At 35.8% G+C, this 26,515-nt stretch overlaps 1 protein-coding gene across 1 annotated transcript in view; it reads left to right on the top strand.

Moving 5' to 3' along the window:
• The first annotated feature begins 342 nt into the window (after positions 1-342).
• Positions 343-26,515, top strand: part of pcsk6 (proprotein convertase subtilisin/kexin type 6) — a 156,412-nt gene continuing 130,239 nt past the window's right edge. The window contains exons 1-6 of the mRNA XM_065294307.2: positions 343-827; positions 15,536-15,640; positions 20,431-20,541; positions 23,615-23,758; positions 24,021-24,097; positions 25,490-25,578. Of these exons, the coding sequence (XP_065150379.1) occupies positions 669-827; positions 15,536-15,640; positions 20,431-20,541; positions 23,615-23,758; positions 24,021-24,097; positions 25,490-25,578 (685 nt within the window). The 5' untranslated portion in view covers positions 343-668. The remainder of the gene's footprint in view (positions 828-15,535; positions 15,641-20,430; positions 20,542-23,614; positions 23,759-24,020; positions 24,098-25,489; positions 25,579-26,515) is intronic.

Raw genomic sequence — 26,515 nt, 5'->3', positions numbered from 1 at the left:
TTCATGCTATTTGATTACATTACCAATGTATTTATTTCAAATCAGTTAATATAATATATCAGTTCACCTTTTGTTTTATTTAAATTGAATTATAATTTCCTTCTCATTCCTGTTTGAAAGACAAGGCTTAAGTTTCGCCCATCGATTTTATATATGTTGCATTAAGCACTTCTCGAATATAAATTACTGTAATATTCTGTAATTAATTAATATGGTTATTTGTACACGCGTGCTTTAATAAAAACGCCTTTATTGGCGTCTATCTGAACTTGCTCATCCAGACTCATTTACCAAGTGTAGCGCACATAATGAATTGACATACGCTCGCGCTGCCAACCTCAATAATAGTGCATTCTCTTTTCTTCTTGGGCTTGGGTGACACTGCTTGTCATTGGCTGCAGTGCAATCTATCCAAAAATAGGAGGATTTTAAAGATTCGTTTGGGTCCTTAATGGAATGATACGAAGGGATGCAGTATTGCGTGTGGCAGAAAATATTGTATGACTAACTGAAGGATGCCTGTTTGGCAGCGTATGTTTTGGACACACGTGTGCCTGAAGTGAGGAAGATTTGATGCCTATCTACAGTCTCGTGTCTGATGAGTTTGACGTTATTTTAACGTAACCGTTTTCTGCAAAGTTTGACAGCCTGGACTATCGACGAGCAATATGAATGTGTTGGTTGGTTTTGTTTTCTCAACTTTTTGGTTTTGGGAAGCGTCGCTCTCTCGGAGCGTTTACACCAATCACTGGGCTGTCCGGATCCCAGGAGGATCAGAAGAAGCTGATAAACTCGCCTCAAAATATGGCTTTACTAATTTGGGTCAGGTAAGGATGTAAATGGTCTGACAGACGCATTTCAATATGTTTAACGTTTCAGTTCACTATTTACAAACAAGATGCATTAGTGGTATGAAAACATTATCGAAACTAATTTGGGTCATGCATAAAATATGCAAACAGCACTGTGGCAAATGAATGTCTACAAATGTTATTTATACTATGATTTAGTCAGCCTGCAACACTTCCACACACCTGTAGTTTTAAAACGCACTGCATTTAACTGAGTAAAAAAACTTTAATAACTGCCAGAGTAGTGTTTGTCTTAAAAATTCATGGGATTTGTACAATTGTACATGATGTTTTAATTTTAAGCACCAGCACGTGTGAAATTTTAGAGTTTTGGTTATCTCCAATTGTACTTTTTAAGAATCATTACTTTTATTAGTTGATCAGTTTCAATAATTATTAATTTGCAAGAAAACTTCATTTTAAGACCCGGTATCAGATTATATTTAAAATCTGTAGCCTATGTTAAATTGCGGTTAGTGTTTCAATCTTAAATTACTTCATATATTTAAAGCCGCAATTTGTGACATTTATTAAAGCGACACCATGTAGTTTTTCAACCTTCATAATACATTTTCAAGACCCTTGTGATAGTACATCGATATGTTGAATCGATATAAATATGTTGAATGACATGTCTACCATAGCCTGACGGGGTCTGTATTGCTTTTACTCATACTTTAAAATTGTAAATAACATCACCATGCGAGGGCCAGATACCTTTAAAACCTGATAATTGTGTTAATATTAACTTAAAGGCAGGATAGGCAGGAATTGTCTAAAAATGTTTTTCCAAATTTGTTTAAACTGTCTTTATATACCAATACATAAGTAAAATAAGTACTCTGAAAAAGAGAGTATAAAACTTGAGTGTCTGTAGACCTCTTACGACTGTTTTAAACACAGCTAATTATTTCCTAAGTGTTTTAGACTATTTTAGACTTAAACCTGCCTACCCTGCCTTTAATAAACGACAAAATAATTAACAAGAAAACTACACTGCTCTGTGAAAACAAAAGTCCTCAGATGCATTAACATACCCATACTGTAGAATAAAAAAACATATACACACAAATGTATCTTACAGTAGGTTAAAAATCCTTAATTTAACTTCCTTTGTATAAAACTTTAAACAAATTATACTTTATGCTAGTACCATATCCTCTTTGTATTGCCAAATAATGCCAAAATCGTACATAAATCATGAACTTTTTTTTGCAATATTTATGTAACGAGAACAGTCATTTAACAAGAAAGTGATAGATTTTTAAAGTATTACAGTACCTAGTACAGTTTGAAGTTATAAAACAGCGAGTATGCTTTTAATTTGTGCTTCCTTACATTTCCTCAACCAACGTATGAACATCACCAGTTTTGGGGCAGTTGCTATTCATATTTCTAGACAAGTTTGTGTTTTTGAGTTTTGACCAGCCACAACATTTTAAAGAAAACGTTTCTTAACTACAACCCCTTGATGTTTCATACATGGTATGCGTCTCAAATGGAGTCAAGCCATGGAAACAGCAGGATGTTGGGCCGCGTGAGGTCTGTCTACGCTCCGCCTGTGAAACTCTCCGCATTTTTCTGCTTTCCACATGTCTCCTATTTAAACTGGACATATGTGACTGCTGCGTCCCACCTGAAAGGATTTGTAAAATATGTATTTAATATTTAATAATAAATCATCATGCGGAACGGATTGGACACCTTTGTGGGCTGTGTTTGGCCCGCAGGGCATATGTTTGATACCCCTGCTCTACCTTATTAACATCAGCGTTGAAAGATTAGTGCTGCAAACACGCATATGCATTGTGGGAATCTAAGCTTGAGATTAAACTGATAAAATTATTGACTTCAGACTTGGGAGACTTGTCATCTGGATGGCAGTTAATCAGTAAAGTTTTAAATAACAATCATCATCCGGGAAATTTTAATGAAATTATGTAAATTTATTACATTCTTACATTTGTGGAATCATCTGTTGTTAAAACAGTGAAAGCTCAAACTGCAGAGAGTTTCCAGTTAAAAGGGGAACGCGACAAAGCTTGTGCTAAAACATGTTAATATTAGCTTTACAATGAGTGCGTTTACATGCACAGAATAAGCGGATAACTATTAAAAATCTGCTTATTGTAGAAAACTGTTTTCATGCGTTTACATGCAAATCAATAAGCCGGCTATGCAGTCAACTGCGTTTACATGGGACTTGGAGAATTATCAGTTTTCTCGCAGGCAGTGACATCACCACCTATAGTATATAGTAGTCGATCAAAAAGCCGACGGTATATCTGTCTTAAGCTGTACTGTTGTATCTCTTCTCGTGTCTGCAGAACCTGTAAATGTAACATAAGCTTCTATTTTAACAGTTTCTCTGCCAACTGCTTTAGTCGAGCGAAGACTTTTATGCGTTACCTTGCGCTTACTTCCACGTGTGACGTTTATCTTTCATACGCGGAGACATGCGCACATGGACAAAACCGTGAGAAAGCCGGTTAAGGTGTTTACATGCCACGCGAAATCGGCGTAATGAGCAAAAAACACCTGTGCCGATCGTTTTTTGCTTACGCCGTTAATGGGCTTTCCCCGATTAAAGAAAACCGTTTTACGCGTTTACATGACCCCATGTGTTATCAGTTTATTAAGCATAATCGGCGTAAGACTGTGCATGTAAACGCACTCAATATCTGAAGTAAATAATACTGTAGCAGAGATGGCGTTTTCCTCTGAACAGGTACAGCATCTATGTTGAAACATTTATGTATTTATTTAGTGAGAACAAACACAGCAGATATATTACTTGTTCAGATTACATATTTTAGTGTCTTTGATCTGTAGAGCATGTACTTGAATGCATGCACAGATTCCGGAAAATCATTGGCAGTGTGAATGAACCAAAATCAAACAATCTCGGGAAAATTCTGGATGCATTGTATGTGTATTTTCCGTAATCTCTGTGTGAAAAAGGCATAGTTCACAAAACCACTCATTTGTCACCACCTAGTGGTGTATTGATCCCAGCTGGAGAAAGAATCACAACATGTATCAGTATAAAGATTTAACAAAGTTTGATGAACTGATAAAAAAAGAAAAACTAGGATGAATTAGATTCTGCACTGTTACTGTAGCTATGGTTTTCAACTCCTGATTTCCCTTGCCTTGAAATATGAATGCTTTTATGAATTGACATGCATGCTCACACTCTCTCTCTCTCTCTCTCTCTCTCTCTCTCTCTCTCTCTCTCTCTCTCTCTCTCTCTCTCTCTCTCTCTCTCATATTATCACGTTGGTCCAGTTTTTCAGAAGTGATCATTTTGAGGAGTGAGGATTTTATTGAGGACATGTTTAAAGCTCCCGTTCTTTTTGTGATTTTGAAGCTTTGATTGTGTTTATAGTTTGCAATATAACATGTATTCATGTTTCACGTGTAAAAAACGCGGTGTTTTTCACACAATTTGCTTATGTGTATAGAGCTGTTTTCACTGTCCTCAAATGGGCTGATATCTTCCTTGTTCTATGAAGTCCCTCCTTCAGAAATACGTAACAAGTTCTGATTGTGTAGTTTGTTTAGTGTGTTGTGATTCGATAGAGTGCTTAGCTTAGCAGAGCCGTTTGAGCCAAAGCTGATGACTGACGTATTCATGTGGGCAGAGTTTAGTCAAAAAAACATTTTACTGACATCATCAAAGCAGGAAATAGAGGGCTGTAGTCCAAACCGGCCGTTCGTTGTAGGCTTTTAAAAAGGAAATTTTTTTTTAAGAAAATATCCCGATTTTTAGGCTCAAGGTTCGATTCAAAATCGATTTTCGATTCAAAAACGATTCGCGATTTAAAAAAATGATTCACAGTATGTAAATATAGTTTACTTCTTCCTATGTGACTGATTGTAGTAGATATACAATTTTAAAGAAAAGAAACACAACAAATTAAATGTAGTTTGATATTACTTTATGTCTTTATGCAAAAAAAAACTATTGTTATGAAGCAATTGGATGACCCCTTTTATCAAACTCTATTAGTATATTAATGATAGACAGTGCAGGTCTATAGATTATAAATGTGACTGGTGTTATAATGGTTATTATTTCTATTAGATAGAGCAGAAGCAGGAAAAGTGCCTCTCTTTCTATTTCTCTCTTGCCGATTAAAAAAAGCTAAATCCACTCATTATTTCAGATTCAAAAGTCTACTTGCTGTCCCAGTGACAGGGGACTTTACATTACAGGTTTGCATTTTGTAAATCTTGAGTCAGCTTGAGCTTTGCTCGGTCAGTGCAATAGATTTTAGAAAATATATGGTTTATTAATAATAATAGAAAAGAGCCAGTTTTTATCGCCATAGAAACCGTCGGCACGCTGAAACTGCACGCGAGCTTTAGCGCGGTAGCGCTCACAGCCATTCTCCGATCGACTCGGGTTTTACACACAATATTAATCAGACTTGGGACCCAAAGTAATTTAACTATGACTGACCCGGACCCGACTGACCATTTCAAATACAAACCCGGAACCATACGGTCCGCGGGTGCTCCGTGAAGTCCTCTAATGTTAAAACTCTGCTCAAGTTCAGAAACATGAAGGATACAATGTGACACGAGCTTGTTCGCATCGCATCCCAATTCATTAAGAAACAGAGAGCACGTGAAAGCACACCGAACTCATCATGTCACACACAAAATGTCATTATTAAAGAGTGTCATCATCACAGAAAAACAAAAAAGACAAAATTTGATACCAGATATACTTAGGCCCTTGTTAATATACCTGGGCAGCAGTGTTGGGGAAGTTACTTTAAAAAAGTAGTGTTTGCTCGTTACTCGTTACTTTTAAAAAAAGTAATCCATGTTGCCTGTATAGATTTAAGTACAAAATAGTATTTATATAAAGATAAATCTTGAAAAAAAAGTGCAGAACTCTTCTTAAGTGGAAGTAATAAATTAAAATAACGAATAATAATTATATAATAACGAATAATAGTTCCCAATAGGTTGCATGTAAATATCTGTGCTGCCACCAGTACTCCGTCCGAGCGCGTCTTCAGCACCGCGGCCAGCACTCCAATGCGCAGCTTATTAATACCAAACAAAGTGAACAAGTTGGTATTTCTGTGCAGAAACATTGAAATTTAAACATGGTTTGTGTAACATTATGTAAATTCCGCGTCTCTGTCTGATTGTTGTTTCGGTTTTCTTGGTCTTGACGTTCGCTGAATTCTGGGTTTATATTTTAAACTGCCGCTTCAGTGCAGTATAGCCACAGAGCTATTTAACAAATATTCTTGTGCAAAATATGTATATTATAAAATATATAAATATATATAGTTAAATGTTTATATACATATATTAAAAAAATAATAATTTGGGCGCACGGACGCCCCAAGGGGTCGGCGGCGCCCTTAGCATTTGCCTATTCCGCCTATGCCCAGGGCCGGCCCTGCGTTACTGTAACACTGCTGGGCAGCGCGCCAAAGTAAAGTCAATGTGTGGGAAACACTGTGACAAGAGTGTGCAGGCGTCAGAGTGAATACGACGCAGCAACGCCATCTATGGGAATACTGAGATAAACTCATTTCAGGACAATACTAACAAGGCATTACAAAAAAATATGTATGAATCGATTTTCGGAATTCTATGAATCGATTCTGAATCGGCAAAGCTTGAATCGCGATTCAAATGTGAATCGATTTTTTTGCACACCCCTACTAACTAGTAGGGTTGTCACGATTCTCCAAATCCTCGATTCGATTACATTTTCGCTTCTAAGGCCGCAATTTGATTCTCTGTTTTTTTTTTCGAAAGACAAAAAATGATATGCCATTATTATTTATTATTATTATAGTTTCACCTTTACATGCACATTGCGTTCTTTTCCTTGCATGGGGGTTTGTGTGGGCTTTACGCGAGAGAGCTTGTAGAGAGAGGATTCCTTCTTGCACGCACATGGACTTAATGCACGCGTCTTGGACTCCTAACATCTGAAATAAAACCAGTGCGTCATAAGCAGCTGCGCTTCTCTCTGTCTCACATGCACACGCTCTCACATCTGTCCAAAGTCTAAACATAAACTAAAGTAGTAATCCTTACGTATTTGTTCAGTTTTATGCGTTTCATGCACGTGCAGAGAGCTGCGCTCTGTATGAAGGCAGATCACTAGGTAGTTATGCTGTTTATTATATGCATTTCAAGGAGTTGTAGCAATACATCCCGCGTGTTTAAAATATAAATTGCGTTCCGCTGGACTGATGTTTTTAAAGGAACCTCTTAGAGGTTTATTTTCCCCCGCTTGGCAAGCCGACCGGACGTGACATGGGGGCGTGGCAGCATCGACAATCCCATTTTTTTATTCAAAGTTCGAGGTTGTGACTTAATTTTGATCGATTTCGATTTAAAATCGAAATTGTGACACCCTTACTAACTAGGGTTTAAAAAAAGGGATTAGGAAGAACGTGACCTTTAAGTTAGCCCTAAGTTTAGGCTAAAAGGACCCATGTCTATTGAGTTTTGCAATATGAGGTCAATACAATACAGGACTGAAGCTGCTGTGCAATGTTCTGGTGCAATATGACTCGGGACTTGCCTCATCTTTGACTCTACTTGACATGGGACTCGAGGGCAAAGACTTGAGACTTGTGACTTGCATAACAATGACTTTGTCCCATCTCTGTTTATCACCATTCTTAATAAGAAGAATGTAATGTTTTTACAGATATAGATCTTGAATTTGTAGCCACTTATATGAACTTACTCAGGCAATATTAAAGATTTCAAGTTTATATTTTCACAAAAATTTTCTTTATATTATGTAGGATGATTTTATGTAGAAAACAGTAAACCACAAATAAATACTTCAGCTGGGTTTTCACAGGCAGGGTCACAATTATCTATGTATGAGGCTGAAGGTATATATCTACACGCATGCGTTCTATGGGTGATAGGGCTTTTTACACCTATATCCCCAAAATTGTGGAATTCCCTCCCTAAGGAAATCAGGCAAGCCGAGTCTCTAGTGCTTTTAAAACTTGTCTAAAAACATATTCTTTTAGACTTGCTTATAAGTAATTGCTTTTAGGTATTATTGTAAATTTTTTATTGTGTATTTATGCTGTTTTATTTCTATTTATCTACTTTTCTTTTCTCTTTCTGTACTTGCTGTTTCCTTTTCATTTAGTTTTTACTGTAAAGCGCTTTGAGAAGTAACATTGAAAGGTGCTATATAAAATAAAGATTATTATTATTATGTATGTTTAGTCTTTGTTTATTTGTTATATTTGATTACTGTACTTAAATTTACATTTGCACAAAAAATCATATTATAGCTAAAGACATGGTATCTGACTAAAGACTGATAATAGTGGTCAAAAGCAATAGCAAAAGTAATAGGTCTGCTTGTATCTTTGGTGCAAAACGGGTGTGGTAGAAGGCCAAAGCTCATATTCTTTCATAGGGCACAAAATTGCTAGTGGTACTGGCGCACCTGCCGGCCAGTAGCACATTGCAATAGTCCAGCCTCTACAGGACAATAGCCTGGACTAGGACTTGCTTAGCATGCAGATTGGAAAGGTCTTTTAATATTTTAATGTAGTTTGGTGAAAATCTATATGATTGGGTGTTGCAGGCAACATGATCTGTTTAGCTAAACTGGTCATCAATTACAACTTTCAGATTCCTGGCTGTCCTGGAAGGCGTAATGGTCAAGAACCTAGTTGAATGGAAAGGTTGTGATGAATCTTTGGGTCATTCGATATCACAAGCAGTTCTGTTTTTTCAAGGTTGAGCTGCAGATGATGACCCTTCTTCCAAAGTGAAATTGTAATAACAAGTGGAGTTGTGTGTGATCCGTATAGCACTGGTAGGAAAAGCCATGTTTCTGAATGACAGAGCCTAGAGATGTCTTGTATATGAAAACGAGCAGTGGTCCAAGCACTGAAAATGTAAATAGTCTGGCGAGGTGGGGCCACGAGTTGGCAAATTCCCGGGATGGACCTGCTGCGTCTTCATCAATTGTTTTGTCCATGGTTTCGTCTCTTATCTAAATCTGACCATGGGGTTGATGTTGGTGGAAAGCTGAAGGTGATTGCTGATAGGCTGTCCCAATTAGTGGCGCCTGCACAATCCAATCACATTTGAGAGGGAAACAACAAATTGAGGGTTTCTGAGATTTTACTTTTTCCCTTTTTTTTAAGAAGTAACGGGTACTGGATAGAAATGTAGCTGTGTAAAGAGTACAATATATGCCTCTCAAACGTACTTGAGTAAAGTCATGAGTACTCCCCAAAAATGATACTCAAGTGAAGTACAGGGGTCTCATTTATAAAGCGTGTATACGCACAAAATGGGGCTGGAAACGTGCATACATCAGTTCCCATGCAAAGATTGTGATCTATAAAAAATAATTTGATGGGAAATAGGATTGAGGAGTGGGATCTGAGGATGATTCATCTATGCACACTTGCAGGGGATCTGTGATTTTTAAAGGGAACATTGCTTTGTTTTATAATATTTTTTGGTGCTTGCGATTTTTTTTTTTGCGTACGTAGACTTTTAGTCTAGATCCCTAGATCCCTCAAAATTGTTCTAAAGTACTGTACTGAAGTTAATGTTTTTTACTCTACTCACACTACATTTGGGAAGTAACAGTACTTCACATTACATTATTTATAATTTATGAGCAAAACCTCTTCAAGTCGCTTTTTTGCCAGTCAGTGTAGTTTAAATAACTGTGATTTGTTAAATCCACATTGTTTTCGTGCAAAAGACAAATTTATATAATATATAAATATAATACAGAATTATACACACAAAAAGCCCTTGGCACATTATCCAATCTGTTTCTCTAAGGGTTGTGATTAAAGGAAAGGGCTCACTCAGTGATTGACAGCATGATGCATTCGTATTTTCCAACAGTATAAGCATGAGATTTAGATTTATAGATTTATCTGTTTCTTTGAAGGTTATTAAGACAGATTAATTCAGTGCAAGACAAAGAAGAGAGTAAATGACAGCATTCTTCTGGTGCTGAAAACGCAGCCGATTTTTTAATGTATAAAAGTCTCTGATTATCACCAAGAGTGAATTTATTTGATCAAAAAATACAGTAAAAACTGTAAAACTGTGAAATATTATTGCAAAATAGTTAAAAGATTATATGCTATAATTGGGTCCCCAGTGCTTTTATCAACATAGAAAATGTAACTTCGTATTGGGAAAGCATTCTCTGCAAGCATGTGAAAAAATAGGCAATTGAAATTTGGCTCCCCATGTGATGTCAGAAGGGGATAATACCGCCCTTTAATCAGCACTATCCAACCACGTCCCTGCCATTTAGTGAAGAGATCAGCTCATTTGCATTTAAAAGTACCCACCCAAAAACGGCACATTTTTGCTCACACCTACAAAGTGGCAATTTATATGGTATTTTAAGCTAAACCTTTACATATGTAACTTTATTCTCTTTTTCACCATCTTTGTTTGATAACTAAAATTGCATTTTGCATCTTACTTGTGAGTTTGTTGGCTGTTTTAAAGTCACCATCATTGCAATTAGTGTTTGCATTTCATTAACTCATTTGCATTATAAAGGACACACCCAAAAATGAACCACTGTTAAATGTACACTGCTGGAGTATGTATGGGTATCACCGGGTGTTACTCATATTAACACCAGCAGTGTGCATTTAATGCTAGTGATTTTGCTATGTACAAAGTGGCAATTTTAACTTGCTATAATAAATTATCTGTGGGGTGTTTTGAGCTAAAACTTCACATATGTACTTTGAGGACACCAAATAAAGCAATAAACCCCAAGAAGCAGTGGGTTACCAGTGCATATACGCGAAGCGGAGTGCCTAAAACCCCCTTAGCTGTTATAAAATGCACTGTAACCCCACTGCTTCGAGGGGGTTTATTGTGTTTTTAAAACGGTTACTTCATATGCATAACGTTAGTGGGATTTTTTAAAATAAAACACAAATAAGTTGTAATTATATTAGTACAAATATTACTCTTCCGCCAAACAAAGTAGTTCCTCAGAATCAAGTGTGACTGAAACAGAGTGCAGTTCCCAACCAACACAGATACAGCAAAGACACAATGAAAATATGATTTAAGACTGTGGTGTTTATTTTATAAATCACCATTCATCTAATTTATACATTAACATTTATATTGTGCAACTGTTGAAGTGATGATCAAATATGCTTGGAAGCATGCTGAACTCTTTCCCCGTCAGCGTTTTTTTTTTTTTTTTCAAGTTGCCACCCAGTTTTAGTTTAATGCCTTGCAGAAAAATTATCTTCTTTAAATAAACATAAAATATCAAATGAAAGAACAGACCACCCGCTTTCAAACAAAAACAAACAAAAAAACGTTTCATCCTACCTTCATTTGTTCTCTTATCACCTCTCAAATTTTTTAGCTAAAAGCGGAGATAATTCCATTTATGTGAATAACTTATGTAAGAGATCAGATTCAAAGCCATCAAAACTTACACGCTGTGTTTTCAGTGTTGAGTGAATGCGTCAGTGTTTAAGTTGGGTAAGATCGCCATCTAGTGGATAATAGCGGACGTATGAACTTGAGTTATAAACTCCTCAGACAACGTTTTCTCTTTATCGACGAGATGACTCAACAATATTGACAGTTATATTGACAGTTATCTGGATATCGCCATTAATTGTGCAATTGTAGACAAATAAAAAATATGATTAAAGACACTGTTGTTTATTTTCATAAATCAGTACGCAGCAACAGTGGCGCAGTGATACTTATGTAATGTGGTCTGAACCGTGAGGTTACCGGTGTATTTTATCACGGCTTAGAACGCGTTTCAACCAATCAGAATGAAGAACCAGAACTGCCCGTTTTATAATACTTATTTTACACCTTAAAAAAATTTATAATATGACCCCTTTAACACTTCTAGTGAGTCATAAAAACTCTGCCCTTGTGTTCAAATTTAATTGTTGACCTATATAAACTGAAAAAGTGTTGAAATCAACCCTGTGAGAGTTTTACACTGAGCGTTTTGCTGTGTATATACAGAAATCATGAAGTTGACTTTAATGCACTTTAACTTTTTGAAGACTCTTTCCATACATTTAAAGACCTCATCGCCACTTTTTAACCGGTTACATCTGCAACACTTTAATTTACATTTATTATATTGATTGTAAGAAAGCACAACTTAACAGTCTTTAGTTTGTGATAAATCCTTATAAATGCAACATAAGAAAGCACAAAATAATTAATTGAATGACTAATCCAATGCAAGGTTTATTAGAAAGAGAAACCAAACATTGCTCTCAAAGGCCTTTCTAGTTGCCACATTGTAAAGCCTGAAATATACTGGCATTCAGATGCATGATAAGGTGCAACTGTACCGTAAGTTTGTTATTGACAATAAGATTTAGAATTGTAATTGTAATTAATATTTTGTGTTGACTCATTTACTTATCTGGCAAGTGGCCACATAATAAAGGTAAAATAATGATGGAGTCTGGTCTTGTATTACCCTGTAGAGGTTTCTTTTGCATAATAATCTGCTGACTGTACACTATCCTTCAGCCTTGCCGTATCCCCTTTGTCATAACTCCCAGTTTGGAAAATACTGATCTAATTGAAGAACTGCTGGGTTTAATTAAATTCTGCCTATTTTATGCATCTAATTTTTGTGTTATTATTAGACCTAACTGAGCCCTTGGTAAATTCACAAGTGGTGGACTAGAGCCCACTTCCTTGTCCTTAAGTCTGCTTCTCTGACATCCTTCTCTGTCTACCTCAAGTTCAAGTTATTTTATCATCATGCACAGAACAATTACAATGAAGCAGTTGTTGGCGATAAAAATGTATAGATCTCAGGTTCCCTCCAACAAGAACAAAATGCAATCTAAGATATAGTGTAGCAGCTAAAATATAGGATGAAAATAAAGTATAGTATAGTATTTAAATGTAAAACTTTATACCTACAAATCACAGTATATATGTATAATGTAGCACAGTCAGTCCCTTAATGCAACCCTGCCTGTAAGTAATAAGAATTAAAATGCTAATTTTAGATATACACTTACCTTCATGCTATGCAACAAGTCCTCGGTTCACCCGATACAGACAACTTCCCATCTGTTTTTCCTTAGTGTCTTGATTTAAGCCCTCATCGAACATTAGCACAAAGTGTCCAGGGCTGGGTTTCCCGATAACGATTAAACTTAGCACTTAAGAGCGCTTTCTACGAGCTACTTAACGAATATTCGTTGTTCATTTACGTGCGTTTCTCAAAGATGCACGTGAAACGATCGCTCGCAGCTGGGTTTTAAGTGCTTCTTGCGAGTCCCTATCCGTTTGTCAAGTGCTGAAATGTCACCAATAGAATTACTTGAATTTGTAGCAGAAGCTTGTTTAGGCTTATGATCTTTAGCCGATGTGCACTAATATTTTTTATAATATTTTTTATTATTGTTCAATGACCTTTTAAATGTTTTAAAATTGTTCGTAATGAAATATTATTTTCCGTATTTAGTTAGGACTTGTCCCACTTTAAAATGCCTTCTGCATTTTATCTTATAGTTTAGATTATTATTATTATTTGTTTTTTATTATCTATGTTTATTTATTATTAGGGATTATTGCATTGTACCATAAATATTTATTTGGTTTCTTTAATAAGATGCCATACCCTTCAAAACATTTTATTTTTACTGTAGCCTAGATGAATTATAGCAGCAATTGGTAGGAACCATTTATCAATTTGCTAGTACCAACTTTTACCAAAATTATACCAAATACGTTTTCCTTCTTTATTAATTAATGTTTAGTCATTTAAATTGTATTTCTCGTTTGAATTTTAAACATATTATATTAAAGTAATTTAAACAAATAAACAAAGAAAACCCCAATAAATAAATATAGCCTACATTTAAAAGGAGTGCAATTAGCTGGTTGTCCTGCAGGTGACCTTGTAACACTGCTGTCTTACGATGTACTTATCAATGAACGATTACTCCAGAGCACTCGTAGATCTACGATGATTTTCTAGTGCTACTTAAGCTACGAAGCTTTTGGTAAACGGACCGTCATTCTAAGATGATTCGTACGATCGTTTTTACGATCTACTTAGCCTTACGATGCTTTTGGGAAACCCGGCCCAGCTTTGTTGATGCTAATAATTAGCTGTTATTTAAAATAAGGTGCTGAACCAAATCAGATTATGTTCTGAAGGTTTTTTTACAGGCTATTTCTGAATTCAAAAACATAGCATGATAAAGATATGAAATCCCTTTATTTGAGTTGAAGGATTGATGAGTTGACACAAAGTAGTAGTTGCGCCCATCATCACTCGGAGGTCAGCAGTAACGTTAGATGATGAAGCAGTGGCTGTACTTGTAGTAGCTTCAGGTTATTTCCAGAGACAGCCCTTAGACATGGTTTCATTTCTTTATTCCATTGGGCAACGATGTTGTTAACAACCGGGCATAAAGGGACCTGTGCTATCACACAGCAGTGCAGTTAGACTGTGAACGCGGTAAGAGATTAAGTTAAATCTAGCTGGATTCATAAAAACCACAGAATTTGCCTGTGCATTACACCAATGATTAAATTTAGGCAAACTTTAGCATACAATCTCTTTGGACAAATATACCTTGGAAAATCGCCTTTAACACTTTATAATACTTTTTAAGGTCCTTAATTGCCTGTAAATTCATTGATTAACTTTTAACACTTTTAAGATTTCGCAATGCAATGCTCAATATGGCCGCTCTGGCAATGGAAGTCCCATCTTCCAGTTAAAGATTAACTAAACCCTAAACCAACTTTTTTAAGTTAATGATCTGTAAGAATGATGCTTTATTAGTGCTGTTCATTGATTTTAGTAACTTTTTTGACATTTGGATATAAAGTGTTTCAATACTGCAATATATGGTGTAAAAACGTCTTGAGTGCTGCCCTCTTCAGGTTGAACGGTGGCTACTGCAGTTGAATTTTCCTATTGGATGTTGGGTCCAAAAAATGACTCGTGACGTAAGCAGGTTCAAGCTCACCACGCCCTTGTTACGATCTCACCACACACTTGGTACGAGCTTAGTTCGTCCCCTCTATCTGTTGGGATCTTCCCACTTTTCTTGCATTTTTCAAATATTGCCAGTGGGCGGAGTCAGGCTCTGACCAGGGGTTTAGTTACACTTTAAAAGAACCAATCATCAACTGATAAAGACTAACAATTCTTTGGAAGAGAAGCACTATAAAGTCTTGTGAGGTGTTTGCCACTTATGCGAAAAGATGAAACAACCTTGAAAACGTGTTTAGTGCAATTTAAACTTAAAAAATTATTACAGAATTGTATTTATATATATATATATATATATATATATATATATATATATATATATATATATATATATATATATCCAATTGTACATTACAGTGAAATCTTGATCCTGTCAGGGGATTAGATGTGGCAGTTAAATTTCTTCCTCAATGGCACCATCCACTATTTGTCATATGTTAACCTATTCCTAACTAGTCCGATAAAAAATGCAAACTGCATGAATTTTTATCTGTTAATGGGCTTTTTGGGTAAGCTAACTCCTGCTAGGATGCAATTTCTGGTTGCAGAAATCTGTCTGATCATTTCATGCCTTTCACAGAAGTGTAACTGTTATTTCCTTGCTGGTTTTCACGCATGTCTGGTTGTTCTGTAGATCGGGGGACTGGAGCACAATTACCATTTCCATCACAGCAGAGTGGTCCGCAGATCCACCTTCACGACCAGGGGAGCTCACAGCTTCATTCACATGGACCCGAAAGTAAGTCTCTTTGAGAAGGGCACTTCAAATGCAGTAAATGTTATTATAGTGAAAATTTCCAGCAAATGCAGCAACCATGCAGTTTTTCTTGGGTGTGAGAGAAACTAGTTAGATCAGAAGAGATTATACTGTTGAATTACAAATATCTGGAAGGTGTTAAACTTTGACAGACCTGTATGATTGATGTCTATTGAGGACTGGTATACCATGCTGTTTTTCCCTGGCAAGCAGTACTAACCTTTTCACCAGAAAATATAAAAATATATACATTTAAGGGATATATTTGTGTTTTTAATCAGTATGTGTGTTTCCTGAGAATCATATAGATGACCCTACAGGAACACAGATCGACATGTGCCAGATGTTAGTTCTTCCGCATTCCACATACTCACACATGCGTTCTACTATTACTGCTATGATATCAAACTTTTGTGAGATTGATCCAAAACCATTACCCTCGCGATAGTTTTATGTCATACGGCGATCAGTCTAAACAGTGGCACATGAAGTCAAGGACATCTTTGGTGTCTATGGCAGCTATCCAGAAACTAAGGATAACTCGGCATTGACAAGCGACCCTTTGAAGAGGGGCAGAATGTTTTTTTAAACTGCAATTCAAACATAGTTGAAAATATTTGAGATAATTTAGAACAGAACTTCTTTTAACCTCAAACTTCAAAAAATGTAAAACATTTGTGAAAGTGGACAACTTGTCAAGTATGCAACGCATATTCGAAATGTGACCTCTGTCTGCATTTAACCCATCCTAGTGAGTAGTGAACACATGCACTGCAAGTCGTGAACACTCCCAGAGCAGTGAGATGGTCCTCACTGTGGAACACAACATCCAGGGGGCGGGGTTGGATCTAGATCCAACTCCTCCCACTTTATATACTTTGTTCAGCCAAATGAACCAGTATATTTGCGTTGTTGCAGCCCGCAATTAGTTGCAACCTGTGGTCGCCAACGTTTGCTCTTATCAATTTAAGTGTACGTTTGATTAATAATATAGTTGAGAAAGATTCATAATTTAGAAAGTATCACAGTTAGGTGTAAGGAAAGGTACGGACACGTTCCCGACAGTTTGATATCACTGAAGGGATTTATTTGTACATTATCCCACTTATTACACAGCTATTCCTATACGAGTAAATATAAAAACAAATTTATTTGATATCTTTTATTAGCAAATAAAAAAAAGTAAACCATCTACGAGGGAAACCTCTTTCCTAATGGCTGTAAGCAAAGACGCGTTAAAACAAGTTCAAAGTCCATACAAGATAAACATTCAATTTATTAATTTCTTAATAACATGCCATAGCCTATATATTTTAATAATTATGCATATTTATGCTGTATCCATTCATAGGTCTTAAACTGCATGTGGTAAGATTACTCATAGTAGGCTTACCCGAAATGTTTTACTCCAAAACATTATTGCAAAAAACTTACATTTCACCCTAAAGGCACTACTTTTATTGTAGTCATAAGTAAAGTTAGTTTTATGTCAAAATAATAACTTAATTTAGTTACGACTTAATGGTAACGCAGCAACACGTGTATGACGTGTCTTGTGGTAAAACTGCCGACCAATGGGATCTCTGGATCGGGATCCAGCTCCGCCCCTGGATCTAAATCCAACCCCGCCCCCTGGATGTCGCGTTCTGCAGGGAGGCGCTACTGAGAGCAGTGGGCAGCTATACCAGCACACGGGGAGCAAGGTGCCTTGCTCAAGGGCACCACAGTTGCAACCTGCTGGCCATGAGCCTTGAACCGGCAACTTTCAGGTTACAAGCCTGACGCTATAACTACTAGGCTACAACTGCCACATGTATACCTACATTGTGATAATCTAAGTACACATGAGAAAAAAATCTAATTTAAAATCAGCTTTTCTGGTCATAATCATGGGAAGACTTTTTTCAGAGTCCAGCTGTTTTCTGGTTTTGGAAGCTGGCCCTGTCCTGCTAAGATTAAATCCTTGCAACAGCCGGCATCTCGGAAGTAAAAAACAGTCCAGGTCTCTTGAAGAGCATCTAAAGCTGTCCCTCTGATCATATCCTGCCTCTGGCCACGTGTACAAATGATATGGTGTGGCAAATACCCAACAAAGCATTTCAACATCGTCAGGTGACAGACAGAGGCCATGTGAGTCTTTGACACATGTTTTGCAACCACAAGCGAAGAGCTGTCAAGATGAAAGAAAAATCTACTCTTCCAATAGATGTTTTGATGTTCTTAAAAATGACACTGAAATTCTTTGCTATGACAAGTATGTCCGACATGCAGTGGGACGTGTATTATAATGTTTTTTCAACAATTAAGAGAACTTGCGTGGACACAAGAGAAATCTGAATGATCAGCAAAATGTATTAATAAAAAACTATTTATAATAATAATTTAATCATAATATAAATCTATTCCAAATTAAGATAGTTAATAATTCAGAGGATCATTTTCTGTGTCAAAGTTGCTCTACTTATTCATATGTGCCTCTGTCCCCAGTAAGGGGAAACAAATGGCAGGCAGCCATCAATATACAGTACACATATATTAGCCATAAATCATATCTTTGTGTAATTTTCTTTCTTGGATTGTTTTCGCGTACTGACGCAACCAAGTACAGTGATAAGTTACACTAACTGCTAAAGTTAGCTAAAAAGTTGTCATGAAAATCCAGAATTGATGTGAAACAGTGAAAATGCAATGCTTGCAAATTCTTTTGCACTTTTATTAGATCAGCTGTTGTAATAAGAGTAATAAACTTTCCACAGAACTAAACTTAATGGCTTTTCATTAATATGATTTAATACATTATAATACAATACAATATAATATTATTATATTAATATAATCCTGACGGCAGTATAAGGCAGAGTGAAGGTCTGACATTAATCTGATGGATTTTAGTGAATAAAAAATATGGAATCGTGTGCTGTGTATAATTGTAATGGCCCAAAACATGTAGTTTTTGTTCATATCTTAATTTATCTTACGTTAAGAGGTTATTTAAATAATCGTGGCTTGAAACAAATGGAAAACTGACCGGTTTGAGCTGCCTCTATATTGATAGCCCAATGTAAACTACCGCTTTCTTGACCACCAACCCCCCTGGTAGGTCACGTGACTGAAAACTATCAAATGGGACATAACATGTAACAAAAGTGACTGTTGCCAAATTCCCTTTAGGTAAGTCTTCACATTTGTTGATCATGTTTGCAACGGCTTTGTGTAGTTATTCTAATAATCAAAGTCTTGTCTACTTTAATTGGGAAACAGCAGTATCTATTAAAGCGTTAACTACTATTAAACAAAATAACCAACAACTAAGCCTGACATCAACGGTACCACAAATTCGGTTTGTTATTTATTAATTTAGTGAGGCATCACTTATTTAGCTTTAAAAACTAGTATAATAGAGCATCCGAATTCACATAATATAGATTATGTAGGGAAGAACGCTGTTTTATTTGGCAACTTGTTTTTAAAATGATGTGCATGGGACGAATCGCATCATGTATTGATATGATACAGGATGCAGCATTTATATCTATTACAAATATAAATCAATACAAATACAGGACAACCCTAAAAACACCGTTGAGGTCATATGTGGAAATCAAAACTTATGGATCATAAAAATGGCAATAAATAAGCAAACGAGATTGACGAGACTATTACACAGCAGACACGTCTTGTGTGTGCATGAGAAATAATTGCTCCATATGCTCACCTGTGATTGGCTGAATGTTAGTTTATTCTTCTCTCTGCCAAAAACATAGTCGTAGTTATATTAAATAATGTCCTGGCTCTTTTCAGCTTTATAATGGAATTGGATAGTTTCCAATAGTTTCCAACCTCAAAAAAGCACATCCATCCATCAAAAACTAATTCATACAGTAATTAAATCAAGTTGTGGTGAAGTCATTTTTTATCACCATTTTTTATGTTGGGTCAAAGGTCAGCCTTCAGCCTGACCTCAACTCTCGTAAACCACAGCCGTTATAAAGGATAAAACATAAATGTTTCCTTACAAAAACTAAAGACTTTGCCTCATTTTAAATCTGATCAGCCAGATATTTCTCTCAATCTATCACAGACAAAGATTGACATCAGCCCTAGTTAAAGTGCTTTTACACTTAAAGGAACAGTATGTAGGATTGTGGCCAAAACTGGTACTGCAATAACAAAATTTGTGGCTAAAACTGGTACTGCAATTACCCAACTGGTGGCCAATACACAACATGACAACATAAACATCAGTTGAGGGTTGCAACTCCACTTTTTAAATGACAATATCCTGGCCAGACCACTGTTGTCAGTGATATAAGTATTTGAAATGATTTTTTTTTTATGTCTAGTGACATATCAGGGCCATTTTATGATTAATTGATAGAAATTTCTTACATACTGTTCCTTTAATAATATTGTACATACAACCAGTGTTGATAGTAACATACTACAGTTACATTAGATTAAGACTTTAAATTTGTGTTTTTGCTAGTGAAACTGTAATTCCACGCACACTAAACCTGCATATGCGTTTCATGGTTTGAATGTGTAATACACTGCTCACTTTTTCTCTATGACTGGATTTATACAAGCATATTTCTGAACACAATACTTCATTTGTCTCTCCTGGAAATGCAATGACCTCACAAGTCTCATGGAAAACATTGAGCATGGCAGCGTGTTTCACAGAAATGTTTATGCGCAGGAAGTTGAGCATAAACTGTTTAGTCTTTGATGTGAGCCACATACTAACGCCATAACCTGGACTCTTTCTGCAGGTTGATTGGGCGCAGCAGCAGGTGGTGAAATCACGAGTAAAGCGGCATGCCAGGAGTGATCCTAACTTCATTCACTTCAATGATCCCAAATGGTCCAGCATGTGGTATATTGTTAGTACAGTACACATTTCACACATTTATTTCTGTATTTTATATCTGTTCTGGCTTTACTTCTGAGATTTTTTAAAGTGATTAAAAACTGTACAGAATTCACTGAATTACAACCTCAACCTTAAAGTTTCCAATGGCACTTAAAGAAAAGGGTCACTGATTTCTGCTGTATTAAATAGACTTATTTGTGAAACTCTTGTTGTTTTTATTTGTTTTACGATGAAACTGTTTCCGTTGCCCTCGTCTCGTAAAATTTTAACTGTACTGTATGAAAGCAGCTCTGAAGTGAGCTTTCCTGCTGGATGTATGGACAAGTTTATTTTTCTAGTTACCTTGATGATAAAAATAATTGTTACAGAAATGAATTAAATGGAGCAATATCCTAATCAATCAAAGTATGTTTGATCCTTTAAGATAAATGTCAAATGCGCTATAAAAACATACTGTAACCTTTTCCAATCCAAAAACAGCATTTATTAAAACGAAAAAAAAAAAACTCATTCTGCGCTTTCCTTACTTTATAATGACACGTGACCTTTATCATTTGCACATACTGTAAATCTAAAACTTGGTTTTCCTACACATGGTCTTATGCAGAACAGATGCTATTCCTCTAGGTGCAGTTTCCTAAACAGGTTTTTTGATTAATCCAGGACCAGGACTTCAGTTATTTTAGGACATTTAAGTAGTTTTACAAACATACCTTACAAAAATACATTACTGCTGTGCATTTTGAGACAGTCAGTGCAAGTGCAAGATCTTTTTAAGCTGAGCCATCTCAAGCATGAATTGTAGTCCAGGACTAGGATAAGCTTCTCCAGGAAAGTGCCCCCTTAAGAACGCTAAAAATATGATATGTGACCCTGTGAATCTCAGGCTAAAGTCTTACAATCTAATAATGATATGAGGAAAAGCATCAAAGTTTGATTTCAGGCATTGATTTCATCATGGCTTAATCAGTCAATATTACAGATATAGGGGCGGTTTCCAGACAGTGATAAAACTAGTCCAGGACTAAAATAAATGTTAAGAGCTGTAAGATGTAAGGCGATCCAATACATTTTGAAAAACCATAACTTCATGCAAATGATACAGTAAGTGTCTTTTGCTAGTTTTAGCCCGGTGCAGTTACAGCATCATTTTCACGTCCAGCATCACATTGTTTAAATAGCAAATGCATTTGCGCCCATTTTTATGCCCAGGGCGTGCTGGTCTCAAAACAAGGTGTGTTCAGACACATTGTTGATGCGTTGCTATTTTGAACTAAAATAAACTACGCCATTGACCTGCTTAAACATGGTCTTAAGTCTAAGGTAAATTTCGCAATACTGTTAACTCTTTCCCCGCCAGCGTTTTTTTTTTTTTAAGTTGCCAGCCAGTGCCAGCATTTTTCATGATTTTCACAAAAGTTTAATCCAGAAAATGTTCTTCATTTAATATATAGGCAAACAATATATCAAATGAAAGAACAGACCCTCTGCTTTCAAACAAAAAACACTGTTTTATCCTACCTTCATAAGTTCTCTTTTTATTACCTTTCAAATATGTGTAGGTTTCTTTAAAAACACCCAATTTTAAGCAAAAAGCTGAGAACATAAAATTTTTGTGAAGGACTTTTGATTGAGATCAGATGCAGAGCGATCTTTAAAACATTCACAGAGTACTTTCTCTTTCACATGACGCATTACTTTCGGGTTGTATAAGGCAAGGCAGTAAGTGCGTAGCACCTGGTGGATAATAGCGGTATTGCGGAAAGCTGGAAATTCTCGTCATTGGCAGGGAAGCGTTTTCTCTTAACTGACGAGTTATCTTGTCAATGGCGGGGAAAGAGTTAAGGATAAATCATAAGGACCGATTACATAAGGAGACATTAAGGGGTAAAAAGCTGCTTCACCTGTAGCCTGGTAAGAAATTGAACGTTTTGCTTTAAACAAATGCAAATATTGCATTTACTTTGAAATGTTTTTTTTTTTAAATGCTTCCCGACTAATTTATTGTATATGATAACTTTAGACAATACTTTTAGACACTACTTTTTTCATTATCTAACCTAAATGTTTTCTCAGTCAGTGTATTTGTCTTTGTGTTAGTAGTATTATAGTATAATGTTGTTGTATACTAGGTTACACATGGCACAAGGAAGTTTTAAACAAATGTATGTAATTTATGTGAATACCTGCAAAGATGGACATTTTGAGTGCATGTTTCAAGAAATTATCTGTGCATGTTATGGAAGAATGCAAGTACATGCATGGGGTTTTGACCTTAATGGTCCTTCATTAAGCTGTGTGCATGTAACTCAAATGAGTAATTCAAATGAAATTGCATTAAATCAAATCTGCACTTTTTTCAAATTTCTAGTTTTATCCCATTAATTCCCATATATCTCCGTTAATTCCCATAATTTCCATTGATTCCAATGGAAAGTTTAGAGCCTTGAAAATGAGAAATTTTGCCACCCTACTGCTGATGTGTTTTTTACATGATCAACATGAATTAAAGTGGTTTTGAGAAAAGCAAATGTGTTGCTTATGTACAGTATGTTTGAAATCTTATTTTTTCCTTTTAAATTCATGCTCAAGTTAGTAAGCAAATCCTTTTATTTTAATGCATCAAAATCAAACAGTAAATTATTAGTCATAAATCCATTAAGGCATATTCATTGTTAATTTTTGCTTACAAGATTGAAACACAAGTGAAAAGGAATTTGAGAATGCATCCAATCTGTCCACTGATGTTGACTTTTCATTGGGATGACTTTGTTGACTGTGTCCTCAAAGACTGCCTTGAAAAGAATAAAATAATAAGAATCTCAAGGACATACAAACATTTGCTACTAAATAAACATGAACTGTCCTGTTTAATTTGCATGTTTATGCAGACGGTTGCTTTGACATATTTTCATATAGAGTGATTGAGTCATAAGGTCACTGAAGTAATAAATGCTTGTATTACTAGAAAGGGTAGAATATCAAAATAGTCCTGTTGTCTTCTAGTGTTTTTCCATTTTCGTGCCTGAGGCTGATTGAAAATGACCGTGCATTGATGTTGATGATTTTGTATTGTCCTCCAGCACTGTAATGATAAAAACAGCCGCTGTCGTTCAGAAATGAACATCCTCGCCGCCTGGCAGAGAGGCTACACGGGTCGAAATGTGGTCATCTCTATCTTAGACGACGGTATTGAGAGGAACCATCCAGATCTGGCTCAGAATTATGTGAGATGATTTTTTTTTCCTGTTTTGATGTGCAGTTATTCTTTATACAGTAGCTAATGTATAGACCAGGCCTATTTATAAGCTGTTAACTGCCCATTTGATTTTTTTAGTTTGACAGCATTGTTTATAATAATTGCATTTGCATTTTAATAATTGCAACTTCATTTGGTTTATGTGTTTTATATTCTTCACATTACTGCTGTCAGAGAGTAATTATTTAATGTTATTTTTATTAATGGATTCTTCTTCTTTAAACTTTAAGGATCAGCTTGCTAGCTACGATGTTAATGGCAATGACTATGACCCAACCCCACGGTACGATTCTAGCAACGAAAACAAGTAAGTTCTTCTTTCTGGCCTTGTGTCATCACACAAATGCATCAGCAATTAAACTCGTCTCAATCTACATTTAGAACTTTGTTTAAAGTGTTTAAATGATGAATTTGCACATGGTTTTTCGTAAAACATATTTAAAACATGCTAAATGAAATTAGTTCTAAAAATCATAATGTTTTTTATGTAAGTGTAAATATTGTAAAAAAAGTGTAATAAATATCTGATTCACTTTGGTGATGATGTGGGACAGATGGACACGGCTAGAACTGAAGAGTTTAGTTGCAAAACGAGATAAATCCGTTTTTTTAATTGTTCAAAAATCTCGTTTTTTGGTTGTGCATTCCAATTAATAATACACAAAAAAAATACAGCTAAGTAGCACCATAAAACAACACAATAACATGATAACATAATAATAAACATGTTTTGACAAAAATGTAAAAAAATGGATTTATCTCGTTTTGCAATGAAACTCTTTAACTGTAACATTGATCTATTTGAAAAGTGCATGTTCCAGTTTTAAAAAATAAACTTGTTCATTCTGCTGAAATGATAATTTATGTACTTTTATGTACACTTGTAAGTGATCCAATAAAGCTGTTATGCTAGTCAGTTGCGGTTTTGCATGTCAGCAGTATGAGATGGATTTCTTTTGTTGTAAAGCACTGAAGTCAGTCCAGTCCTGTGGGAATAGGGTAGCGTGGATTTAATTGAAAACGTCTTCGTCTTTGATAAGGACCTGATTAAATGCTTATACTTCACCCACGCTGCTTGTTTACGAAGAACTCTGCCAAGATCCCAGGCTAAACTTCAAAAAGCTGTTTCGTTAAAACTTATCATGATATGTAAAACAGGAAAACACTGCAATGTTCAGTTCATTTTTAAATTGCAGAACGTGCCTTTTGGAGCAAAAACTTAATTGAGTGATGACAGAAACACTATGGTTAAAAAACAAGAGAGAGGCTGTGTGGCCGAGAAAAAAAGAGAGGGAGAGGAACAGATAAGATGCAATTAAATGCATTGCTAATGTAGCCTGCAGCAATGCTGTGCTCTGTTTTTTTACTGTGACAGTGGTGGATACAGCAGTATACTGTATCAATTTCAAAATGAGATATTTTATGTTTGTTTGCTTTTATTGTGGGATTAAAGTGAACATGACACAATCCTGGTCTTATTGTAAATTATTTTAGTGATGAAGCTTGTCTTTAAAATATAATAATTTATTCATCATATTTAGCAGTTTTGCTTGGGTATGGTGTCACAGTTCCCTCCTATTTTTAACTTCTCTCCTTCAACTCTCTGGCTTGATTTTTTGTATGCAGTGCCCAGTTTTTCTGATCCAGTGTAATAAAAAAAATTCAATGTCTTTAATGTGAAATAATCATGTTTTTCCAGGCATGGGACACGATGTGCAGGGGAAGTTGCAGCTGCAGCCAACAACTCGCATTGCATTGTGGGTATCGCCTACAACGCCCGCATAGGAGGTATGATGATTCCTACTAAAGTTAATTTGTGTTTACTTCTCTACTCATTTCGTATTCTGATTGAAATATCAGATGATATATTGGATCTGAACCTGCTAAACCGCTTTGAAAACCCTAAAACTGACCAGTTTCTGCGAGTGTCTAAACCCTGATCAGGTGACAGGTTTTAGATGCAGTCAGAACAGATAAGAGAGGATTATTTCGCATGCGTGCTCAGGATTAAATCGACGACACGTCTGTGCTTTAGTCCAGAAAACAGGGAAGAGAAACAGAGTTCATTAATTTGGCAGACAAAGAATCGGTTGGCATTCGTGCGCTTATAAGCAATTAATCCTACGAAAAGCACCATCAGTTTTAATCAGAAAGTGGATTTCATAATATCCCAGCAGCCATCTGGGCTAGTTTGTTAGTGCTTGCAGCTGTGCTCAGCAACATAAATATTTCCTTATTGTATTAGCAGGTGGTGGGAAAGACATCAGTAAACACAACCTCTACTCAGACATGCCAGGGTACAAGGCATTGTTGTTCCAATCACATGGGCAAATGCATAAAGTATACACACGCAACGCGTTACAAAGTAATTCCGTTACTGTAATTCCACTTCTTTTAGCGGTGATGAGCATGTAACAAAGTATTTTTTTAAATCAAGTAACGCAGTTACAATTACTGAAATTTAAATGAGTTCGTACATTATATGTGTTGTCCCTATACTCATTTCTCATACTCTATTCATTGTGCCGCCCACCACAGTCCTGCGACATTAGATCAGAAATGTCTTGTCTGCAAGGAAACTTGAGTAACAAACTCATTTAAATTTTAGTAATTGTAACTACGTTACATGATTTAAGAAAAAATATTTTGTTACATGCTCATTAAAGGAATATTCCATTTTCTTAAAAGAAAAATCCAGATAATTTACTCACCACCATGTCATCCA

This window comes from Paramisgurnus dabryanus, chromosome 2 (genome assembly GCF_030506205.2).
Source record: "Paramisgurnus dabryanus chromosome 2, PD_genome_1.1, whole genome shotgun sequence".
NCBI lineage: Eukaryota > Metazoa > Chordata > Actinopteri > Cypriniformes > Cobitidae > Paramisgurnus > Paramisgurnus dabryanus.
This window is presented reverse-complemented; position numbering and strand designations above follow the sequence as displayed.